The following is a 23,849-nucleotide window of genomic DNA, read 5'->3' on the forward strand; positions in this document are numbered from 1 at the left end:
CTCTGGATACTGGCAGTAGTCATAACTTAGATCTTTCAAAATAGAAGATCTGTTTGGGTTTAATAAAAGTATGTCAGCCTTTTTGTTTGTTTGTTTGTTTCCTGTCAGATTTTTTTTTATTTATTTATTTTAGGGATTTCCCCAGGATCAAATCAGATTATGGCCAATGCAAGCTAGAAGTAATGGAACAAAAAGACCCGCGATGTTAGATAATGAAGCAGATGGCAATAAAACGGTAAATATTCATTGATAGAGGACATTATTTTTGTGCATCACCAATGATTTTTAGTTCTCTCTAAGAATCTGTAAGTCTGGAACATCAGATTTTTCAGGATTTTAATTTAAGCTGTATCTGGTAAAGTTTGATACTTAAGATTTAGTGGGTTGATTTGAATGGGAGGGAGGAGTGTAACTTTTCTTACATGAAAAAAGCATAATCGTTATTTTTATGTTGGATTTCAAACAGAAATGTATTTTTGAGTCCTCCATTATTCGGGCAAAACCTGGATTTAATGAAATGTGTTGCTTAAAATGTAAAAAAGTGTGTCTAAATACCACCAAAAAAAAGTGATTGGTTTCACTGTCCTGTTACTTCTAAAGTGAAGTCATTTTCTTGCCATAATAAAGATAGCTATAGGTATATTTTTTAAATGAAAAAGAAATAGTTTAATTTTAAATAAAACCAGTCATTTTTGTTTCATTAAAACTTTTGGTGTTTTTATAATTGTCATTGTTTTCCTTAATAAACTTCATAAACTTCCTGTCACTAACGCAACTAAAAAAAAAATAATTCTCCCACTCATAGAATGTTACAAAGTTCTTTTATCTGAGGAAAATGCAGATACCATGTTATATTATATTCTCCAGAGACTTTTTTTCTTCTTCCACATCTTTCTACATAGATGATTGAACTCAGTGACAATGAAAATCCATGGACAATATTTTTGGAAACAGTAGATCCAGAGATGGCTGCTACTGGAGCAACATTACCCAAGTTTGATAAAGATCGTAAGCATATATGCTAAAACTTGAGTAAACAGAAAATGCTTTTATTTGAAAAATGTTGGGCACTCCTTTTTTCAGTAATGACATTGAGGTACCCATCAAACTGCAATGCTGAAATTAGTTTTTCTCATGCAGTTTTTCCCCTCATTTCTCTTCAAGTGTAAGGCATGTTCCACATGTTCTTAGAATCACTGAATAAATTTTTACGTATGTTGTGTGTGTGTGTATATATATATATTTCTGTGCTTTTGCCAAGAAACGTTGGACCAGATGATCCTTGTGGTCCCTTCCTACCTGGTATTCTACGATATAAAGTAATTTATAAAAAAAATCAGTATTTAAGAGTATTTAGAGGCATTAATCAAATTAATAAATAAAGATACATCTTTGCTACAGTTTAAGAAAAATATCTAGGCGGTTGGTGGTTTTTTCCCCCCATACATACTCAAATAAGCCTTACTTAAAATTAAATCTTGTTTCTTAATTTGTAGATGATGTAATGTTGTTTCTGAAGATGTATGATCCGAAGACTCGGAGTTTGAATTATTGTGGGCATATCTACACACCTATATCCTGTAAAATACGTGAGTTTTAAAATTTAATTTCATTGTGTTATATATATATTTTTAAGGCAACAGATTGCATATCTCTTTTCTTTTAATAGTAGTTTTATCACTGAAATCAGAAGTAGGCCACAGAAGTAGTTCTGTTTTCTCCCAACCCCAGTGCTGCTCCTTTGATAGTTTTCTTCCCCGTGGTGTGTCAGTGGAACTTTCTGCAAGGCTGAGAGTGGTGCCGTAACACACCGTTGGCTGTCAGTTAATTTTTTGTTACAGGTTTGCTGTATTTACCAGATGTTGCTCAACATAAACAGCTGTTTCAGATTTGCTGTAAAGCTTTGTGATCTGATATTGCTCCCCAGTTTGGTTTTTTTTTTACTTCTATTTCAAGTTTTTGTTTGGAATGTGTGGAACTTCTGCAATAGCTTTTAAAATAACTGTTGGACAACTTTTCCCTATGGTACCGTCAGAGCAGCTGCACCGACTGAATTGGTCATGAGTCTTGGTTTTCGTATGGGTCCATTTAAAGAATTCAGCAAATGTGCATTGAGTAAAAATACTTTGATTTGTCATTTTTTTGACTCGTACATTCTTTCTAATTTTGCATTTTAGCTGCCTTAATTTTTTTTTTAAAGATTAAAATTTTTTTTCTGGAGAAAGAACAGTGTTATTTCCTCTCTTTGATCCTGGATAGCCTTGCACATATTTTTGTTGTTGTTCAAATGAAGTGGAAGGAAACCTTAAAGTCTGTCTCTTGGTTAGATGTCAATAAGGGAAGCTTTCACCTGGAAGGCTCTCTTTCTTAGGCATATAAAAACTATTTATCCAGGGTAAAAAAGCTAAGTTCTCCTCTTCTTGCAGGAGGTCTCACTAGCAGTTAGTGCAATGCATTTCACATTCCTTTTCTTTTCCAATAGGTGACTTGCTTCCAGTTATGTGCGAGAGAGCAGGATTTCCACAAGAAACTAACCTTATCCTCTATGAGGTTTGGATTGATACACTTTTAGTAATATTTTTGTCTTTTACATGGTATAACTAGAGAAAAAAAAAAGCTTTATTGCTTAAAAGAAGGTTGCTCATAGAAATGGTATTTTATAAAACATAAGCACTCTGTAACCTGTAGCTTTGATGTCTATAGCGCTGCAAGAGAGTATCAGCAGATAGTTAACTTCAAAATGGATTTAAAATTAAACAACTAGAAGCGTGAGGCTTTAAAAACAAAAAGTCCCCACATGAAGTCCTACACGTGCGGTTTTGCTGTGCTAAATCTGTGTGTATCCTCAGAGTCACAGTGTTGGAGGAGCTAATCCCGCTAACATTATTGGCTGTTGAATTTTCAATGGCCCCCTTAGAGGAGATGAGAAAGTGTTGCATCTTCTCCTTCCTTCCCTAAGTTAAAGTCAGCAAACACAATACTTAGTCTAATGTGTTTCTGCCCAAATGCAGAAGTAGTAAATCTTTATAACCGCTGTATTTATTGAGTGCTGAAGATGCAGATCTTGCCAAGGCAAAGTCCTTTCTATAGGAAGAACAAGGAATTGGGTTTTTTCATTGTGATTTTTGTTAGCAGTCATGCTGCTCTCTCTGGTGGTTCCAGGGGAGCACGCACACTTCCATCCTAGAAAACAAAACTGTCAGGTGCTCATCTTCTGTGCAGGTCAGGATTGTAGTTTGACCAAGAGGTCAACCTACAAGTATAAATACATAATATGCATATAGATATTTTATAATGTATGCATTTTTAATGTGTCTTTGGTTTGGGGTTTTTTTGTTTTGTTTTTTTTTTTAAAGACAAGTGAATTGCTGTACAGAAGTTTGCACTATTAAAATAAGTGAGCATAATCAGTGTTCTCCAGGCTTCCTGGAAGCTGCATAAGTAGAAAATTAATCTCTGAATTTTGGAAAAATTTCAGTACTAACAAGATCATGCTGAATGACAAAATACTTCTGAAAATTGAGATAACTTGAGGGAGTCTTCAGAGGTAAAAATGAGCAGCCAGCTCTATCAATAACAATTGGATGTATCTGGACCTTAGCTAAGATTACATTTAGTTTACACATCTGTATCTATCCATTTGTTTCAGTTGAAAGATGATACAGGTTATCTTATCTGATAAGGTAATATCTGATCAGCAATTTTTGTTCTTTATTGCAGGAAGTTAAACCCAACTTAACAGAAAGGATTCAAGATTATGATGTATCTCTTGATAAAGCTCTTGATGAACTCATGGATGGCGACATCATAGTGTTTCAAAAGTATGTATTTTAAGGGGGCAGCTTATCATTGCGATTAAACCACCCGCTTTACTTTGAAAGCAGAACTTCCTTTAACTTAGCGTTTTAAATAAGAGCAAAGTATAGTTTTCCAGCAGTAGACACATTCTCAGCAGTTCTCATTAGTTTCTTCAAAGAGGAAATTAAAAAATATGGTAGTATTTTAATTATCACATGCCGGATTCTTTAAGGAAAAGGAGGTGTCGTGCTAGTTTAGAAAACTAATAACCCAAAACAGGTCCTAATGTTACCAAAGAGTGTGGTTCAGCAGCGTGTCTGAGTTCTGCAGCGTTTTACTCGGAGCCACTGTAACTCAGACACCAAAGAGCCCACCAGCATTTCAGATCTCAAGCTCTGTACCATTACCACTGTACAAGGCTCTTGGCTTGGAGCTCCTTTCAGCTTTCCCTTTTTTTCCCCCTTTTACTCATGCTCACAAGAAGTTCCATATTGTCTACGGTGATGAGATGCTCCTGATTTGCCTGGGCATACGCGACTCTTGGGTGTACTGGTGCTTCAGCTGGAGTTTTCTCCAAGGCAAAAGGAGAACTCCTGCATCTTGTATCCATTAAAGGGATCTTTCATAAGCTTGTCAGGGCTATAAATCAGCATTTCTGTGCTCTCACTCCTGATGGTCACACCCAACTGTGTTGCTCTGTTTCTCTCCATGGGCTGACAGTGGGTGGAAGCCAGCTAGTCTATCTTCAGCACTCTTACCCCAGATTATGTGAGATGAATGTATTTCTCATGTCATGCCTTGGAACTCGCATTCCCTGTTGACCCAGTTGGTGTTATGCACCTTTGGCTGGCTGCTGACTCCTGGGTAAGTGCACAGCTTGTACCCTGGTGCTATTTCTCCGCTGAGAAGATAGGGGTACCAGTCAGTAGTGACCCAAACCAGCATCTGTACCGAGCTCTCTTGCTTCCATGGTTCAAGGAGTGCTATTGTACATCTGGCCTCTGTGCAGAGCAGTGAATACAGGAGTGTACGGAAAGCTGTGGCAGCCTTAATGCAGACAGGCAGTGGTGTGCCAGGGTGGGAGGGAGGGATGGCTACTGTTGGAGTGCCACCATGAAACGACCGGAATCGGTGGTGCCAGATCGGAAATACTCCGGGGTGTGGGTCACTACTGACTGCATTAGTTCTACTGTGTACGAGTGGTGGCTCTTTAAAAAGGTTTCTAAACTTGATTTCTGTATCTCTCAACTGTCGCTGACTTACTGTAGAACATGTTTTTAAAAGTCCTAACTGCTTGTATGTGTAACTGTGTGATATGTAATGGTATTATCATCTGTTTGCTCTTGTAGGGATGACCCAGAAAATGATAGCAGTGAGCTACCAACAGCTAAAGAATACTTCCGAGACCTCTACCATCGTGTGGATGTCATTTTCTGTGATAAAACCATCCCCAATGACCCAGGCTTTGTTGTTACTTTATCCAATAGGATGAATTACTTTCAGGCATGTGTCCTGTTTGTTTCTCTGCTTTTGTTTTCTTGTTTGGGAAGTAACTTTTGCATTAATTCTCAAGCGTGTTATACATACTTTTAAAAAAATGTACCTCTGTTCTTGTACACTTTTTGCTTTGTGGTAATGAAAAATTTAAGGAGGCCACTAATGCTTGTGAGAAGAAAATACTCTTAAAACCCTCCAGTTAGTGAGGATTACTCATTAGTAATGAGTTATTTGACAAAACGATTATTTCCTGATATGTCCTACTGCTCTGTGAGGGAAATGAAATTCTAATGAAATTATCCATTTGATTTCTAAGTGACACACAAAAGTTTCTCAACTTCTTTAGCTATTGGAAGAAGTTGGTGTCATCTATTAAAAGCCTGTGTAGATTTAGCTCCCTCAGTTCCCCTGCAGTTGCTTTTGTCAGTGGCAAACAGATCACTTACAACCAGACAATTTATTTTCTGTCACGCAGGGAAGTCAGGGGTGACTTTTGCTGTCCTGTTCTCATCATCTGCTTTTTGGCAACTCGCTTTCTCTCATTTCATTTTTAATGAAGTATCAGTTCTTTATGGTTTATTTTGGTAAGGTAAAAGTAGACAGAGAATCCCCATGCTTTTTTGTGAGGGAATGACATGAAATATACTGATGGGAAGAACGTGGTGATGTTACCCAGCAAGCTGACTTCCTTGGAGTGAATTAAAGAACAGCGGGCATTTTCAAAGACCAAGTCTTACTTGTTTCCCCAGTAATACTGTAATTTAAAAAAACCCCAACAACTCCAAACACAAAAAAACCCCAACCAAACAAACAAAACCAGAAGAGGAGTACAGCTGCTGTTGTGGATTTTGTGGCCTTTTGGTGACAGTAATTTATTGTAACAAAACAGACAAGTTTTCTGTTTTCTTTTCCCCCCCCTCCTAGTGTATCTTATTTTTTGTCAACTGTTCAGAAGCTGAAGATAATAGTTAATTTTGCCTTGGGGAAGTAGACATAGTAGGTCTCTCTCAGAATTTTGGTAGTGCAGTGTTCATGATATGTAACAAATGACTGTGATTGTAGAGCAATGTCATAACTGTCTGAAATAATTCAGAACTTACAGAAAAATTTATTTGCAGGTTGCAAAGACAGTTGCGCAAAGACTTAATACGGATCCAATGCTATTACAGTTTTTCAAGTCACAAGGGTAAGATGTATTTCCGTAGTGTTCTGTGTCTAAACTAGTCTTCAAAATACATATAGGTAGCAGTTACTTTGTAGCTTTTTTTCCAGATGGTAAGCTAGTTCTTTACCAGTAACACTTTAGGGTTCTGGCATGCACAGCAAATTGCATAGACAGTTATAAGTATTGCAGTGGCTGGCTCTAGAGCCTCAAAGAACTGCACCTTTTGGAAGAGCTCTAGTAAGTGTCATTGAAAAAAAGATGCATTTTAAAGGATCACTGTTTAAATTTCTAAAATCAATAATTACTTCAAAGCCTTACCTTATGGGACAACTTATTAAGCTAATGCAAGTGCTGTTTCAGTGAATGCAAATTTCTAGAATGGAGGAGAGCAAACACAGGCACACATAAAAGCGGGATTTTTGCTGATTTTACAGGTTTAAATGCAGGAGTTACTTTACTGATTTCCCCCCTGCCCAGGTCTGCAAATGAGGTTTTATGCAGATGATCTAACAAGTTTGCAGCTGCTAAAAGGCACATTTCTGGTTAAAGTGGTGTTCTCAGGCATAGTGGCGTAAAACTGGATTTGAATCTTTATAAAACTATAGCAGAAATCAGCATATTAGTAGTTAGATGTATATGCTGCAGGAATAGTACACACACACAAAAAAAAATCTCATTTTTGTTCATGTAAATACTCTTTATTAACCTTGAAGGTATCTACCTTCATCACCAATGAGACTGTCGTAATTTGAGTAGCTCTTTATAGTTTCCAGTGCTGTGGTCACTCTGGAATTTGCTGTGTCATACGGCTCCACAAATTAACCTTTCACAATCCATGGGCTGCTGTAGTAGTAGTTTCAGAGGAATGTAGGGCTGCCGCCCTGCAGCACTGGAGGGGAGCTTGTAAACATCCGAGAGACTCAACACGCACAGCAAATGGTATGTCTGTTCCTGTACACTCGCCTGTTTTTAAAAATCACTAAAGCAATGAATATAGTGCTGCTCAGGCTGTGCTAGCAATTCTATGAAACAGGAAGCCAGGAATAAAAATGTACTTGGATTTACTGAGCGGTGGTGGATTGTAAGGAGATACTGATGTTTTTCTTTTTCCTTCTGTAGTTACAGGGATGGCCCTGGTAATCCTCTTAGACATAATTATGAAGGTACTTTAAGAGATCTTCTCCAGTTCTTCAAGCCTAGGCAACCTAAAAAACTTTACTATCAACAGGTAAGAGTCTTTTGTTTTTATTGATGCTCATTTAAAAAAAAATAATTCTGCCCTATCCAAAGTATGCCTAAAGTGTCTTTCTTTCCTTCCTTAAGCTCAAAATGAAAATAACTGATTTTGAAAACAGAAGAAGTTTTAAATGCATATGGCTAAATAGCCAGTTTAGGGAAGAGGTGAGTGAGCCTGGCTTTTTTACATACACAACTGCTATTGTTTCTGTGTCAAAGCTGCTGTGGCTGTGATTATAATTCACACACACTGTTTTCCCTGAAGAACACAAAGTTAGATCGAAGTTTTACCTTATGTAAAAACCCAAAACCACGACAAAAAAACGCAACCCACCAAAAAGTCACAAAAAATAAATTAAAAAAGATAGTGTCTGTTTTTAACTAAAATTTGAAGATGACATAGGTGTTCACTTAAGTAATTGTTATCTTTTAAAGATGATTTTTTTGATGAAGGGAAGAATCCAGTGTATTCTGTGCTTTAATATGGCTGTTTACATTTTCAGATTTTCTAACAATTTTTCTGTTTCAAATTCCATAGGAAATAACAGTATATCCAGATAAACATGGGTGTGTGCGGGACCTGTTAGAAGAATGTAAAAAAGTTGTAGAACTCTCTGAAAAAGGTTCAGGGAAATTAAGGTAAAGCTCAAAGATTTTGATTTCTTTTACACGATCATGTGGATTTTATGCAGAAAAGTATCCATAGAATTTAAAATACTGTGGAAACCATGACTATCAAAAGAAGACTGATACTATGTTAAAATAAAAAGCTTCCAGATTCACGTTGTTGAGTGAGCTCATATTATCTACTTGAGATGCATAAGTTTCGTCGGTTGCATTTGTTAACTCTTAAGTAATTGTTTCCAATCCAAGCATCTCGTGCTCTTTGCTTCTTGGGAGTTAAAAGTGAGGTCGTTTAAAGATAGCGTAAAAAATAATCTAAAAACCATTGTCTTGTAATTGCACGTACTGGCCCTTTTTACCAAGAGCAGAAGTAGTTTAACCTCTTGTAATTTTGCAGCTTAAAATTCAGTTTTTAGTAATAATTAAGTTTTGCAAATGCAGTAGTAGCACCTGTTCATACTCTGAGTACACTAATCTTTCTCAAGGTTTGAGAAAGAAATGTTGCATTGATCTATTTTGAAGTATCTTATATTTAATTTTTTTAATGCTTTTCCTGCTTGTTTATTTTTAAGGCTGCTAGAAATTGTAAGTTACAAAATAATTGGTGTCCATCAGGAAGATGAGCTGTTAGAGTGTTTGTCACCTGCAACAAGTCGAACATTTCGAATAGAGGTAAGCACTGTTTTCTTAAAGAACCCTTAAATCTTGGCTTTGAGAGAAGAAACTCTTTCAAGTGCTAATTCTCTCTTTCTGGATTCCAGTTTTCAAATACTGTGATACTTGCAGCAAGCTAGATTGCACGATAATATATATGTATTTTTAAAGATAACCCTTCTAAAATTTTCCCTTTGTTCCCTCTGCTTCCCTATAATGATTTGGATGTATATTTAGTGTAAGAATACATGAAGACTTGGCAGGGGTTTGTCCATAGGACATTTGCTGCCTTAGCAATAGTTCCAAGATTTATTTGAGGACTCGTGATAAAAATTTTTATGCTTAGAAGCCACTTTCATACTCTAAACTTGAGTATTCTAGGAGACTTGGTTACCTTTTCTGTTAAGTTTGAGCTTTTTGAGCCAAATTTTTATACTTACCATGTGATATTTCTCTAAACATTTCATAATTCAAATCTGTTAACTTGCCTCAGAGATCAGAAATTCAAAACAAAAAAGTTCCAAATATAAACTGTAATGAGGAGACAAGTGGTCTGTGATATTGCTATCAGCTACCACCACAGCTGATAGAAGATTTCATGTCAAAAAAGCCATTTGTGGAAGCCTGGAGAGTATTTACTGAGTAGGGGAAGCTGAAATGCTGTCATGCCAGCATTGAATGACTTCTGTAAAAAAAGACTGTCAAACAGCGTGGTTCTTCTAATTGGTTTTAAATACTTGTTTTATATCAGTAACAGTACCTCAGTTAAGCTTTTAGTTACTTAATAGGTTACTTTTTTGGGGGAAGTTTTAGCTAATTACAGTCATAATTTTGTGTCTGGATCTAGGAAATTCCTCTGGACCAGGTAGATATAGATAAAGAAAACGAGATGCTAATCACAGTGGCACATTTCCACAAAGAGGTTTTTGGGACATTTGGAATTCCGTTCTTGCTGAGGATACACCAGGTACAGTATGTCTCCCTTTTTCTCCCCAAGGGATTATATTGATGATGCTTTCTTTCAGTACTGTCAAATAAATTGATTAGCATAAAAAGTGTATAGGATAATATTGCTCCTGCATAAAAGGGTCTGCCCCATATATGCCTTCTTGCAGTTAAATCACTTACCATCTCAGTTCTTTTGCATATACAGATTGTGCAGTGTTTCAGTGTGCCTGTGCAATACCTAGAAAGCGGGCATTCGGCATCAGCAGGGGACTTGAAATAGTACCAAAGCAATTCCACCCCCAACCACCTGCAGAACCCCCCCAGCAAACCTAGAATCCTGTTTCTAATACCACTGTAGTAACTGCGATGCAAACTTGCTGGCAAAAGTGGCTAGACCATGCTTTCTTGGCTTGACATATGATTATGAAAAATTACTTTGCTGTCTTCAACATTTTCTAAGATCACTGTACATTTCATAACTTCTGTAATTTGATGTGCCTTATCTTCCAGGGGGGAAGTTAATACAAGAGAGAAAGCTAATTTTGAAAGCTTAATTTAAATTCCTAAGTTTTTATGTGGTGCTACTGCAGCTGAATTTCACATTAATTCTCTTAGTATCAAAATGTGTTTCTGGGGGCAGTTAGCAAATTGCTTCTAAAGTTTTTCTGGTTTGTGTATGTTAGTTTGTATAAAAATTGCCTACTTCTCTAAAAGTTTTGGAATGATAAATATGTCCACCTCTCTGCAACGCATGCAATTTTACTATATTTCCATATTTTTGATCAATTTAGAGTAAAACCTGTGTGTTGATTTCTGGTGGAAACTATTTGCACTGCGTTTCCCTGTGTTTGACAGTTGATAAATATTATTTTCTTTAAGTTGATGGAATCCATCACTTTTTTTGGCACATTACATACACAGCATACAGAAACGTACTAAAAACAGTTACTAATTGAGGGGGAGCATCACAGGTGTAGAGGTTTTAAACTAATATGATTAGAAGGGTTGTGCAGGTTTGGGTTTTTTTTCCAAATTCCTATTTGGTGCTAATTTTTTAACTGTTTCTTAACTTGCTATAAGTTCAGCAACTTCACATTGTTATTCTGTTGTAGTGGATGATGTTGACACTTGTGTAATTTTGTAAATAACAGAGAGATTAAGGCAGCGTATTTCACTGAAGCTTGAAGCAGGAAATATTAACAGCATCCATTTTTTTCCTACATTTTCTTCACATTAAAAGTCTTGTTGTAATTATTAGGGTGAACACTTCAGAGAGGTTATGAAGCGGATTCAGACAATGCTGGACATACAAGAAAAAGAATTTGAAAAGGTAATGGCATGTTGGTAGAGTTTTTACTGCTGATTGTAGACCCTAAATGAGTTTATTTTAAGAAGTTGGAACACCACAGATTTGGCTGAAGTTTAGTTTTTGATCAATACAACTGTTGTTTGACTTAATGCTTGTTCTGAGAAAATAAAGTAGGCTGTGTAGCAATAGTATTTCTGTCCTGCATCAAAAGAGAGATTCGGCAAAACATTACAGTAACCTAGAAAGGTTTAGATGGTGCAGGACCTCTGGAGGCCACCAATTTCAGGTTCCTGCTCAGAGCAGAACTAGCTTGAAGGTGAGTGAGGTTGCTCAGGGTTTTACCTGGTTGCGATTTGAGAACTCCCACGGATGGGAATTCTGCCGTGGTCTGGAGACTGTATGTTAGAGCATCACCGGTATCGTTGTGAAGACACTGGTTTTTCCTACATGTAATCAGAATTACTCGTTTTGCAACTGGTGATGGTTGCCTATTGTCCATTTGCTGTGCAGCTCTTGAGAAGAGTCTGCTTCTATGTCACAGTCTTCAGTGGGTGGAAGACTAGATGCCCCCGTTGGCCTTTTCTCTGGGCTAAATGACTGCATTTCCCTCAGCTTCTGGTATGCCATGGCCTCCACCCCTTAACTGTCTTTCTGGACGATTTCTGGGCTTGCTGCAGTTTGTTGCCATCTCTTTTTCCCTGGAGGACTCCAGCCTGGACACAATATTCCACGATGCAGTCTCATGATTCCCTGAGCATTCATTTTACCCCATTGTCAAGGTTGTTGGTAAAGATTTTAAACAGAATTGGCCTTTTTCAACTCCTGAAGAATACCACTCATAACCGCCCGTGAATTAGACAGTGAAGTAAGACTTGAAGGCTTTATTTTAGTGCTGTATCTTACCATTTTCTTTTTTCCCCTCTCCTTTTCATAGTTTAAATTTGCAATTGTAATGATGGGCCGACACCAGTATCTCAATGAAGATGAGTATGAAGTGAACTTGAAAGATTTTGAGCCCCAACCTGGTGAGTTGTTAACCTGACTATGTTTTGACTGCTGAAGTTGCTCTGCCAGTTGTTGTAATGTGATTATCCTGACAACCTGACTATTTTTTGACTGCTGAAGTTGCTCTGCCAGTTGTTGTAATGTGATTATCCTTAACTCGGGATGCAGAAAGAGATTGTTCTTTGTATGTGAAATACGTTAAGTGTAGTAACTAAGCAAGTATTTATATACACTTGTGTGCACACTTAACAGTGGTAAGCGTATATGTTAGTCTGAGAATGTGTATTTTTTTTTTTATAAGCATATAAGTAACTAAATAATCTGTTCCCTTGTGAGTTAAAAATTTGCATGTGAGTGACCAAATGGGTCAAATATCAGTATAGCGTACTTTAAAGGAGAGAGTCACCATGTCAGTTGCACCTTGTCTGTATTGACCATCTGCTCCCTGTACGTTTGATTATCACATTGTTATTGGAGTGTGTGTAGCTCGTGTTACTCCTAAAAAATATTAAGGTGCATTCTCATAAGATTCTTATTTTAAGCGTGCTGCAAAGAGGCATTTGAATTCTCAGATTCATTGAAGGGGCTTCTTGCTTTTTCTTGATATCTTCAATGAATCTGAAGAATCTTAACAAGAGCATTAGATATGTGAATAGGATGCTGTTTAGATTTTTTTTTTCTAAGAGGTGATTCACCAAGCTACAAATGCAGCTCTGTTCTGAATTTGTGGATGGTTTGCCATCTTGTTTACTTGACTGGTATTTAAAGCTCTGTTTTCTAAGGGATTTATACATAGGAGAAACCAGGTTAATGCTTCAGGAGTTGCACGCAGTCATCTTTTGAGCATTTCAGTTGGGAGTGGCACCTTTGAATTTGCAGTCAGAGCTCTGCTGAAAGCCAGAAAGCTCTGTCTGGTAGAAATGAGATTGAGGACAACTTGCTTCCTGCAGTTCTATTTTTCTGACAATTATGAGCTCTGGTTTTTGTTGGCAGGTTGTGCTAGGGCCAAACTTTCTCTGATTTTTTTTCAAGCTGCGTGCTGGATTTATGTAACAGTTGCAAAGAAATCCTGTAGCTGTCCATTTACTTCAAAACCCACAGAGGGTTAGACCTCAGACAGTAACCGTAGACTGTTCCTGAGTACTGTGCAGGAACCTAGCAGAAAGTCCTCTCACTGTGATATGTTATACACAGCCGGGTTTATGGCTCGTGGCTGTGAATTTGAGGGGACTTGCCAAAACTTGGAACGCCTGCATCTGCACAAGTCATCTGTGAGCAGAGAAGTGTGTCACTGGAGGGACCTCCTCTTCTGCACTGGGGTTGTGAGGGGTCTCTGGATGATGAATTCAGAGGTGGGCATTTCTCCATGGACAGATAAACTCTCTCTTGTGTGCTCAGAGCAGGCAGAGTCCTGGTTTTATTCTGTGAATCATCTTTCTGGGGGCGGGATGGGGAAGGCAACAATCTGAAATGAATTGTTGGACTTTCTGAGCAAAACAGAGCCAGTAGTGTCAACACAGCATGAAAGACTAACCAGGTAACTAGGTCAAAAGTACAGAACATGGCCGAAATTGGAAAGGGAAAAACTTGAACTGTCTGTAGGAGTTTTAGGGAATGGGAAATTAAAGGTTTTTAATTTGAGAGTTCATGGGAAGTTTCCCCTTTATGTAATACTCTTCGATAGAATTCATTCCCCCCCTGAAATTCTCCTGTGGGGTGATATTACGGTGCTCTAATTAATACCTTCTTATAAAAGTGTATTTCAAGGTGTGGGGCTCATGCGTTTCTGCAAATACCAGATTTTAACATATGCTGGAGTGATTGAACTGATTGAAATGGCATTCTCTCATTTGATTGACGCAGCTGATGTCAGTGGTGCCCCTCTGCTTTTACAAAGATGCACTCTCGCAATGATTGTGCTGGCGCTAACGGTGTAGGACTTCATTTCTTTCTTTAAGAGATATTCAGGAGATCTCAGCAAGATTGGCAGCTCTGTCTTATATTTGACATTGACCATTATGTCAAACAGAAAAAGATAATTTTGATGGAAGAAAATACATGTAGAAATGCAGATACAGGAACCAAAAAGGTCAAGTGTTTTATGCTTTAGTGGTTGCAGTTGATGGCTTTGAATGTAGGAGTGTGCCTTTCTTGCTGGGGGGCTATTTAGTTTCTGCCTTTATCATTTCACTTCAAAGAACATTTGATGCTCTGCATTGAGGACATCTTAAAAGAGAATTTCTTCCATTTTCAAGAGTTGTAATGTGATTATCCTTAACTCGGGATGCAGAAAGAGATTGTTCTTTGTATGTGAAATACGTTAAGTGTAGTAACTAAGCAAGTATTTATATACACTTGTGTGCACACTTAACAGTGGTAAGTGTATATGTTAGTCTGAGAATGTGTATTTATTTTTTTTTTTATAAGCATATAAGTAACTCGTATATGTTAGTCTGAGAATGTGTATTTTTTTTTTTATAAGCATATAAGTAACTAAATAATCTGTTCCCTTGTGAGTTAAAAATTTGCATGTGAGTGACCAAATGGGTCAAATATCAGTATAGCGTACTTTAAAGGAGAGAGTCACCATGTCAGTTGCACCTTGTCTGTATTGACCATCTGTTCCCTGTACGTTTGATTCTCACATTGTTATTGGAGTGTGTGTAGCTCGTGTTACTCCTAAAAAATATTAAGGTGCATTCTCATAAGATTCTTATTTTAAGCGTGCTGCAAAGAGGCATTTGAATTCTCAGATTCATTGAAGGGGCTTCTTGCTTTTTCTTGATATCTTCAATGAATCTGAAGAATCTTAACAAGAGCATTAGATATGTGAATAGGATGCTGTTTAGATTTTTTTTTTCCTAAGAGGTGATTCACCAAGCTACAAATGCAGCTCTGTTCTGAATTTGTGGATGGTTTGCCATCTTGTTTACTTGACTGGTATTTAAAGCTCTGTTTTCTAAGGGATTTATACATAGGAGAAACCAGGTTAATGCTTCAGGAGTTGCACGCAGTCATCTTTTGAGCATTTCAGTTGGGAGTGGCACCTTTGAATTTGCAGTCAGAGCTCTGCTGAAAGCCAGAAAGCTCTGTCTGGTAGAAATGAGATTGAGGACAACTTGCTTCCTGCAGTTCTATTTTTCTGACAATTATGAGCTCTGGTTTTTGTTGGCAGGTTGTGCTAGGGCCAAACTTTCTCTGATTTTTTTTCAAGCTGCGTGCTGGATTTATGTAACAGTTGCAAAGAAATCCTGTAGCTGTCCATTTACTTCAAAACCCACAGAGGGTTAGACCTCAGACAGTAACCGTAGACTGTTCCTGAGTACTGTGCAGGAACCTAGCAGAAAGTCCTCTCACTGTGATATGTTATACACAGCCGGGTTTATGGCTCGTGGCTGTGAATTTGAGGGGACTTGCCAAAACTTGGAACGCCTGCATCTGCACAAGTCATCTGTGAGCAGAGAAGTGTGTCACTGGAGGGACCTCCTCTTCTGCACTGGGGTTGTGAGGGGTCTCTGGATGATGAATTCAGAGGTGGGCATTTCTCCATGGACAGATAAACTCTCTCTTGTGTGCTCAGAGCAGGCAGAGTCCTGGTTTTATTCTGTGAATCATCTTTCTGGGGGCGGGATGGGGAAGGCAACAATCTGAAATGAATTGTTGGACTTTCTGAGCAAAACAGAGCCAGTAGTGTCAACACAGCATGAAAGACTAACCAGGTAACTAGGTCAAAAGTACAGAACATGGCCGAAATTGGAAAGGGAAAAACTTGAACTGTCTGTAGGAGTTTTAGGGAATGGGAAATTAAAGGTTTTTAATTTGAGAGTTCATGGGAAGTTTCCCCTTTATGTAATACTCTTCGATAGAATTCATTCCCCCCCTGAAATTCTCCTGTGGGGTGATATTACGGTGCTCTAATTAATACCTTCTTATAAAAGTGTATTTCAAGGTGTGGGGCTCATGCGTTTCTGCAAATACCAGATTTTAACATATGCTGGAGTGATTGAACTGATTGAAATGGCATTCTCTCATTTGATTGACGCAGCTGATGTCAGTGGTGCCCCTCTGCTTTTACAAAGATGCACTCTCGCAATGATTGTGCTGGCGCTAACGGTGTAGGACTTAATTTCTTTCTTTAAGAGATATTCAGGACATCTCAGCAAGATTGGCAGCTCTGTCTTATATTTGACATTGACCATTATGTCAAACAGAAAAAGATAATTTTGATGGAAGAAAATACATGTAGAAATGCAGATACAGGAACCAAAAAGGTCAAGTGTTTTATGCTTTAGTGGTTGCAGTTGATGGCTTTGAATGTAGGAGTGTGCCTTTCTTGCTGGGGGGCTATTTAGTTTCTGCCTTTATCATTTCACTTCAAAGAACATTTGATGCTCTGCATTGAGGACATCTTAAAAGAGAATTTCTTCCATTTTCAAGAAGTATGCGGACTGCAGCTTTTCATGAAAACTAGCAGTAGATAAAATTGTATTGGGCTGAACAAATGAAAAAAATCTGTATGTTTTCTTACAATCTAAATATGACTAATTTTTTTCCTCAGAAAATAAAGAGGTCGGTTATGTGATTTCTTAATTAACTGAATATCTGCATTTTACATGAATTTAACAAATACTCCCACTTAAACCAGGTGATAAGAATAACTTAATACAGCAGAGATAACTTCCAATATGGCAAATACTATAGGTTGTCATATATTCAGCTGATGGATGCCTTCCTGTTTGAAACAGGCTCGGTACTTTGGTGAAAGGTGGTACTTTGTGCCTGCGGCCATAAATTATGACAGTAGTTTTCTTGCTTTAGCACACACTTCATTGCTGTGAACTCCTATAAGTGACAGAAGAGGAGAAAAACCAGGCACCTGATCCAGAAACAGATGTAAAATGTATTACTGGAAGGGGAGCAGCGGTCAGGAGAGCAGACCTGGTGGCTGCGGACTGTAGGGCTGTTCTGCAATCCCCTTCCCTGCACTGGGATTCCCAGCAAACTGTGAACAGGGAACACAGGAGTTGTTTGTGTAAAGGAAACGTTCCAATTTAGTCTTAAAGCTTCATTATTTTTTTTCTCTTTTCTTTTCTAGGCAACATGTCTCATCCAAGGCCATGGCTAGGGCTTGACCATTTCAATAAAGCCCCAAAGAGAAGTCGCTACACTTACCTTGAAAAAGCTATTAAAATCCATAACTGACTTACTTAACCAGATTGTCAAGGCAAGGGACAAAAATAAGTGTGTGTGTGCACCTTTTTAACAACTGTAGAACTTTGGTACACGTGCACTATATCTGAAGTCTTCAGCAAGAGGATTTGCTGCTGATGTTAATTTTATTTTGTTGAGGCTGTTCAGTTTGGCTTCTCTGTATCTATTGACTGCCCTTTTTGAGCAAAATGAAGGTGTTTTTATAAAGCTTGGATGCCAATGAGAGTTATTTTATGGTAAACGTAACGCAAGGCAATTGTCAGCATAATGAGGGAAGAGTTTAGTAGAACAGTTGACATTGGCAAAATATTTGTCTGTAGTACGTTTATAGATGGCATAAGCTGGCTGGCTGCTCTTCCCAGTGTGGTGTTCACCATCACTGCAGCTAGTAAGTCTTATGTTTAGACTCACATCAGATTTATTTCCTTCAGTTATACTTTAAATGACATTTTTGTGCATTTGTAAATGCAAAAAACTCACATCATCAATAAATAGCAATCTCTACTTCATTGTGTACATTGTTGGCACTTATTCGGGATTTTTGTCTTCTCCAGCTGCATAGAATCTTTTTTAATAATCTAGTTTTCGTTTAATTTAGTCCCTACTTTGCATCCCGTTTTGCCAAGTGGATGCCCTGAGTCCTAAAATGATGAATTTGGGTATTTTTATTAAATTTTCAACCATTGATAAATACCGCTGCGATTTATTATGCCATCTTCTGGCAAATAGAATGACACTCAAAAGTTGGCAAAAGCAAGTGAAAGGATTATAAATACCATTGATTTAGTTAACATGGGAAGAGATGGGGAAAACACAAGAAATAGCCTTTTAGCACAGAGGGCATGCTCACTAGTGTTTAGTAAGCTGTTGACTTTGTATAAAAAAGGAGGAAAAAAAAGAAAAAAGAAGAAAAAAAGAAAAAATGAAATTGTATATTTAATGAATGAACATGTACAATTTAACACTTGGAGGTTAATTTTGTTGGGTGAGTCTGCAAGTGAATTTCACTGATGTTGATATTCATTGTGTGTAGTTTTATTTCAGTCCCCAGACTGCTTCCTTTTATTTTGGAGCTAATGCCAGCCGCGTGTCTAGTTTTGAGTGCAGTAAAGATAGATCAGCAATTCACACTTAATTTTACATTCTTTTCCAGTATTTTATTTTGTTTCTGTAGCCGCAGTGTACAACAACTCTTCCTGTATATTGCCTTTTTTTGCTGGAAAATGTTGTATGTTGAATAAAATTTTCTATAAAATTTTTCTTCGGTGAGTGATGACGTGGACGTTGAAGAAGATTTCTCCTCTCCTTGGAAATAGAGTTTTGGGAAATGTTTTCAGTTGTCAGGTTTTGCTGAAGGTGTGGGATTTTTAAGTGTTGACAGTTGTATAATCCTCGTATTGGTTGTTTTGGGGAGAACTTATAGGTTTTCCTGTGAAATTATTTTGGGGCTTGGAGGATTTTGGGTTTGGGTTTTTTTTTTACCTCCTAATTAGTCACATTTGCGCTTAACAAATAAAAGATTTTCCAGGAAGGAGCCATGTACAATTTAGACAAATGGAAAAATTATTTTACTAGTTCATTTGTAAAGCTTGTAGTAGAGTCTTTGTGGTAGACTTGACTCTCCCTGCCTGTACAAAATTTTGTGGTCCAGATTCTCAAGTCATAATATTATAAGTGGTGTAAAGTGAAATCTGGAGTCTCTAAAGGTAAGCTCTCTTAATAGACTAATAGATTCCCAATGTTATGTGTTCCCTGTATTCATAACCAAAACAGAAAGTGCTTAGAAGCTTCCCTTTCTCCGACCTATCAATAAACATTTCCTAGGGGTTGTGTACATGTAATGGCCTTTATACCTTTCTGTGAGATGGATTCTGGTGATCACTGAAAACACCAGCAAGTATTTTTAAATTAAATTTTAAGATCTATTTCATTCACGTAGCTTTAAAATTTAACTAATTGCTCAAGCTTTAGGTATGTTTGGATTTCTTTTTAATTTATATCTTGCAGTGTTTTTAACTGTCTCTTTATTTCCAGTCAGACTAGTTGTTTGTTTTTTGTTTTGTTTTGTTTTGTTTTGTCATCTGAGTGCATAGGTTACAGGTAGAAATGCTTAAATGACTTGCCTTAAGTAGATAAACTTTTCCTTTGATTTGTATTTGCATTGAACTGGTGAGAATTTCAGCAGCTTCCAGGTGGTGTTTTTACTAGTACGTGGACTGTCTCCGCAGGCTTTCAGTAAATGTCAGGATTTGTACTGAAAATATTTCCATAAAATCAAAGACTCTGGTCAGCATTAGTAAGCCCTAATCATATTTTGTGAATTTAATGGTACACTGATAAAAAATTGAGCTTGTATCTGAATGTCACTTAAGTTTTGAGTTTGTGGGATGTTGGCAGCTTTTAGGGAATATCTTAAGAAATCACAATACTTCCTATTTCAGAAGAAAATATCACAAACAAAGTTAATTTTGGGGTGCCTTTTGATTTGTAGATGACTGGTTTTTATGTGCTTCAGTATTTGTGCTACTCCTACACTAGTTCTGAAAAGACAATATTTTAAGGCATTCCATATGCAGTTTTCAATAACTGACATTTTTGATGATTTTTTTGTTGTTGTTGGAGCACGAGTAACTTTTTATTCAAATGTGAAAACACACAGACCTATGAAGAGAAGAGGAAAACAGGAAGTGTTCTCAGGTGCAGTATGTTGATTTAGTTCATTCTGAAAAAATTAACAAGAATGCAATTCTTCGGAATTGCCATGCTTTCCATTTCTTGCTCAGATTTTGGAATTATCTGGATAAGTGACAGTGAATGCATTAAATTAAGTTAATGATAATGTGTTAAGCAATAAGGATGTGATTTCATGGTACACAGCATCAGAGCGACATCATGTTAACGGCCCATCTGAATTCTCCTTACGAAAATAGCAAGCGTTGTTCCTCTAGATTTACGTAGTGCCTTTTATCCTAAAGGAGTCCAAAGCATTCTGTGAAATCTAAGCAGATCACACCAGCGACATAGTCGCTGACTAGAGAGTGACAGCCAACAAAAACACCCTTTTATACAAGAAGGCAAGGCTTGCTTAGCAACATCAGGACGAATCCGTGCGGCTGCAAGAGCGTCGGAAGGATGGGGCCCATGTCGTGCCGCAGGATGTGCCGAGCGTGCAGTGCCTCCCGCGTACTGGATCTACCTCAGCTGCTGCCCCTCCAGAGCCGGCATCCCAGCGTCCCAACCCGGCATCCCGTCCCATCCCGCCACACCAGCATCCTCACCCGGCATCCCACCGGAGCTCGGACCAGCCCGTCCCGTGGGCGCTGCGCTGGCTGCAGGCGTCACTGCCCGCGCCCAGGCTACGCCGTGGTTTTGCTATTTAATATCCTTTGTGAGAAAATCGTTTTCTGTAGGAACTGTATATAGTGTAAATAAAATAGACTAGGATCGAACGCTGCATCGGTGTCTTGTCCGTTCATTTTAGGAAAGATTGGGAGTGAAAGGTAATGGCTTGCTCAGAAGGCAGGGTGATTTGGGTTAGATCAAAGAGATAAATTCTGCAAAATTCAGCCAAATTGTGTGTCAAGAACGATATTCATAATGTAGGGAGGAGCTGGTCAGAAGGTGAGTCCTGACTTCTGTGGCAATTTCCATGTTTTTGACTCTTTTCTCAGAGGAACTAAACAAGCATTTGGATTTTGAGGCGGGGAGTGTCAGTGTTTGGTGTGTGAGCAGCATGGTGTCATTTAGTGTTGGCTTTTAAACCAGCCTGGTCTTTAGGGTCAGAAAAAGGGGAAAATGTGCACATGTGATATACTTGAATCTGGCTTTAAATCTGTGTGCAACTTAATTTCTGTCCCAGGTGATGTTGATGTTTGCTGTGTATGAAGCAGGGCAGGAAACTAAATTTGCAAACCACCAGGCTATAGTTGGAAGCCTTTTTTTTTTTTTTTTTTTTAAATGAAATAATTGTATAAACTACTGTGCCTTCAAATACTGGTGTAAAAATGTTCTAGCTACTTATGTCAAATGTCTTTGCATCTTAAAACATAAATGTAATTTCTTTGATAGGTATATATCCATACGCTTTTGCTTGTGCACCTTTCCTCATAAATGTTTTCCAGCTTGATGTGTTATTTACCACTACTTTAGAGCAAAGCTTGCTGTTTCACAGCCAGGTTTTAAAATGGAGAAAAATCCTAACATTTAAAAAAAAAAAGTGTGAAATGGTACAGAACCTGTTATGCTGACATCTGCTTGGCTGCTTGCAGGTTTAATCGCAGTGGTGTTATTTCTCATTAGGCCCAAGTAGGTTGGGTCACCAGAGGATGGAGTGGCCGACCTTGCTACCAAGTGGAAGCCGGGGTGGCAGCTGTGGGGATGGCCCTGGCTGCTCCATGGGCTGGAGAAGGCTGGGAGGTGTTGGCCCTGGGCTTCACATGGGGCCCTGGGGCCATCATGAAGGCTCTTTCCTACAAATACCTCGCTCAAGAAATGGCACTACCGAGCCTGTGCTCTGCTTAGAGGTTGTGTCTAAATATATAAAATGTAAAAATAACTCAAATGCAGATAACGGGCAGTTTGTTGCCAGGTGCTTAGGCCACCTGCCGTGCCTGGGTCTGGAGGAGGCCGGTGGAAGGGTTTGTTAGGTGGGATCCCATCGGTGCTGGGTGCTGGTTCAGGCTGGGCGCTGGAGCTGACGCCCTGTGGAGCACTGGATCGCACTCCCCCTGCTCTCACAGCCATTCCCCTTTGCTACGGGCAGCAGCAGCTTCTCTGGTGGCGTCTCTTGCCTTTGCTGCTGTTCTCCTCAGCAGGAGGATGGGTCTCCTCAGGCCATGGTGATGGCCGGGCTGGAGGGGCAGCAGCTGCTCCCACATGGACACCCCCAGCCCAGGGCATGGCCTTGATTTGTCTGGGAAATTGCTGGTCATGGGTTTTGAAGAAATATAGAATCATAGAATGGTTAGGGTTGGAAGGGACCTCGAAGATCATCTAGTTCCAACCCCCCTGCCCTGGGCAGGGACACCTCCCACCAGACCAGGTTGCTCAAAGACCCATCCAGCCTGGCCTTGAACCCCTCCAGGGATGGGGCATCCACAACTTCCCTGGGCAACCTGTTGCAGTGCCTCACCACCCTCATAGCAAAAAATTTCCTCCTGAGATCTAATCTGAATCTTTTTCCAATTTAAAACCATTCCCCCTTGTCCTATCATTACACCTCCTGGCAAAGAGCCCTTCTCCAGTGTTTCACCTACATTGGTGCGAGTGTACGTTTTTCACCTGTCCTTACAGCCTAAACTCTGGAGTTTCTATAGACTACAGGCTGTAGTTTTTGTACTTCGTGAGACAAAAGCCCGCGCAGGCCTGCAGCCGCGTTTACCCGAGCCCCTGTAAAACGCGCTCGCGGCTGAGGGGGCGCCGCTCGCGGCTGAGGGGGCGCCGCTCGCGGCTCCCGGGGGCGTCGGTCTGTCTCACCGCAGAACTTGTCACGGTTTTTGTGTGAAAACTGTAGGAAAGGGAACTGTTGATGGGGACGTCACTTCGGGAGAATAGCTGGTGGCGGCGCGGTGGGAGGTCTACTCGCCGGGCCTTTCCTAGAGGGGGGGTCCTGGCTGCTGGTTGGCCTTAGGAGGATCCTCAGGATTCTGGAGTCACTATTGCTAATTAGGGGCACCGTTGTCTTTTTATGGCTTAAATTGACCAAATAGCTGAACCAAAGAGTTTGATCAAGCTTAAGGTCAAGCTAAGTGGGAAGTTTTAGCGTTCTTTTAGCTTCGTGGTATCAGCAGATCCTTCAGCGCAGGGCCAGGGTACCTTGGTGGCAATGGAAGGCAATGGTAGGGGGGCAGCCCCAGAGCTGCGTGCCACACATCCCGCTTCCCCACAATAGTTATGGTAGTAACATGAAAATATTTGTGATGTTAAAACACTGAAATACAGGTTTTTCTTTTATTCTTGTGTTGATCTCTCCAGCCAGCAACAAACAGCTGCTGCTGTTAGTGTTGAGCAGAGTTTCAGCACCTTCTGGGCAAGTAATTACAGAGACTTGATTTTACAAGATAAGTGACTTTGGATGAGAACTGCAAAAGTTCTCTGTAAAGTGCAGAGCTGGGTGAGCATTTGTTCGGGAGGTGATACACAGCATTGGGAAGGCAGAGAGGTAAAATTGAGGGCCTCGTGTTGTGTTTTCAGCGATGCTTTTTTCAAGCTGTGAAATTGACCTGTGAATTTTTCTTTTTTGTATGTTTGCCTTTTGGTTCCTGGTCTGTTAATGTAAGCGGGGTGCCCCAGTCTGACCTGTGTCTCCACTCTGGATGCAACGGGTCACAGAACCAGTGCAGACAGGAGATGTTTTGCCAGTATTGCTAACAATAACAGCTTTATTTTCTTACCTCATGTATA

The 23,849-nt window shown here is 39.1% G+C and overlaps 1 protein-coding gene across 1 annotated transcript in view; it reads left to right on the plus strand.

The window, feature by feature from the left end:
- The window catches only part of USP7 (ubiquitin specific peptidase 7 (herpes virus-associated)), a 43,537-nt gene extending 24,830 nt beyond the window's left edge, over positions 1 to 18,707 (plus strand). Inside the window, exons 16-30 of the mRNA XM_014936458.1 lie at positions 134 to 235; positions 903 to 1,008; positions 1,497 to 1,589; positions 2,483 to 2,550; positions 3,721 to 3,821; positions 5,148 to 5,301; positions 6,414 to 6,481; positions 7,580 to 7,688; positions 7,784 to 7,861; positions 8,235 to 8,335; positions 8,893 to 8,992; positions 9,822 to 9,941; positions 11,181 to 11,252; positions 12,166 to 12,256; positions 17,332 to 18,707. Coding sequence (XP_014791944.1) covers positions 134 to 235; positions 903 to 1,008; positions 1,497 to 1,589; positions 2,483 to 2,550; positions 3,721 to 3,821; positions 5,148 to 5,301; positions 6,414 to 6,481; positions 7,580 to 7,688; positions 7,784 to 7,861; positions 8,235 to 8,335; positions 8,893 to 8,992; positions 9,822 to 9,941; positions 11,181 to 11,252; positions 12,166 to 12,256; positions 17,332 to 17,438 — 1,470 coding nt within the window. The 3' untranslated portion in view covers positions 17,439 to 18,707. The remainder of the gene's footprint in view (positions 1 to 133; positions 236 to 902; positions 1,009 to 1,496; positions 1,590 to 2,482; positions 2,551 to 3,720; positions 3,822 to 5,147; positions 5,302 to 6,413; positions 6,482 to 7,579; positions 7,689 to 7,783; positions 7,862 to 8,234; positions 8,336 to 8,892; positions 8,993 to 9,821; positions 9,942 to 11,180; positions 11,253 to 12,165; positions 12,257 to 17,331) is intronic.
- Positions 18,708 to 23,849: the final 5,142 nt, after the last annotated feature.

The sequence above is a fragment of the Calidris pugnax genome, unplaced genomic scaffold (genome assembly GCF_001431845.1).
Source record: "Calidris pugnax isolate Ruff unplaced genomic scaffold, ASM143184v1 scaffold17, whole genome shotgun sequence".
NCBI classification, from domain to species: domain Eukaryota; kingdom Metazoa; phylum Chordata; class Aves; order Charadriiformes; family Scolopacidae; genus Calidris; species Calidris pugnax.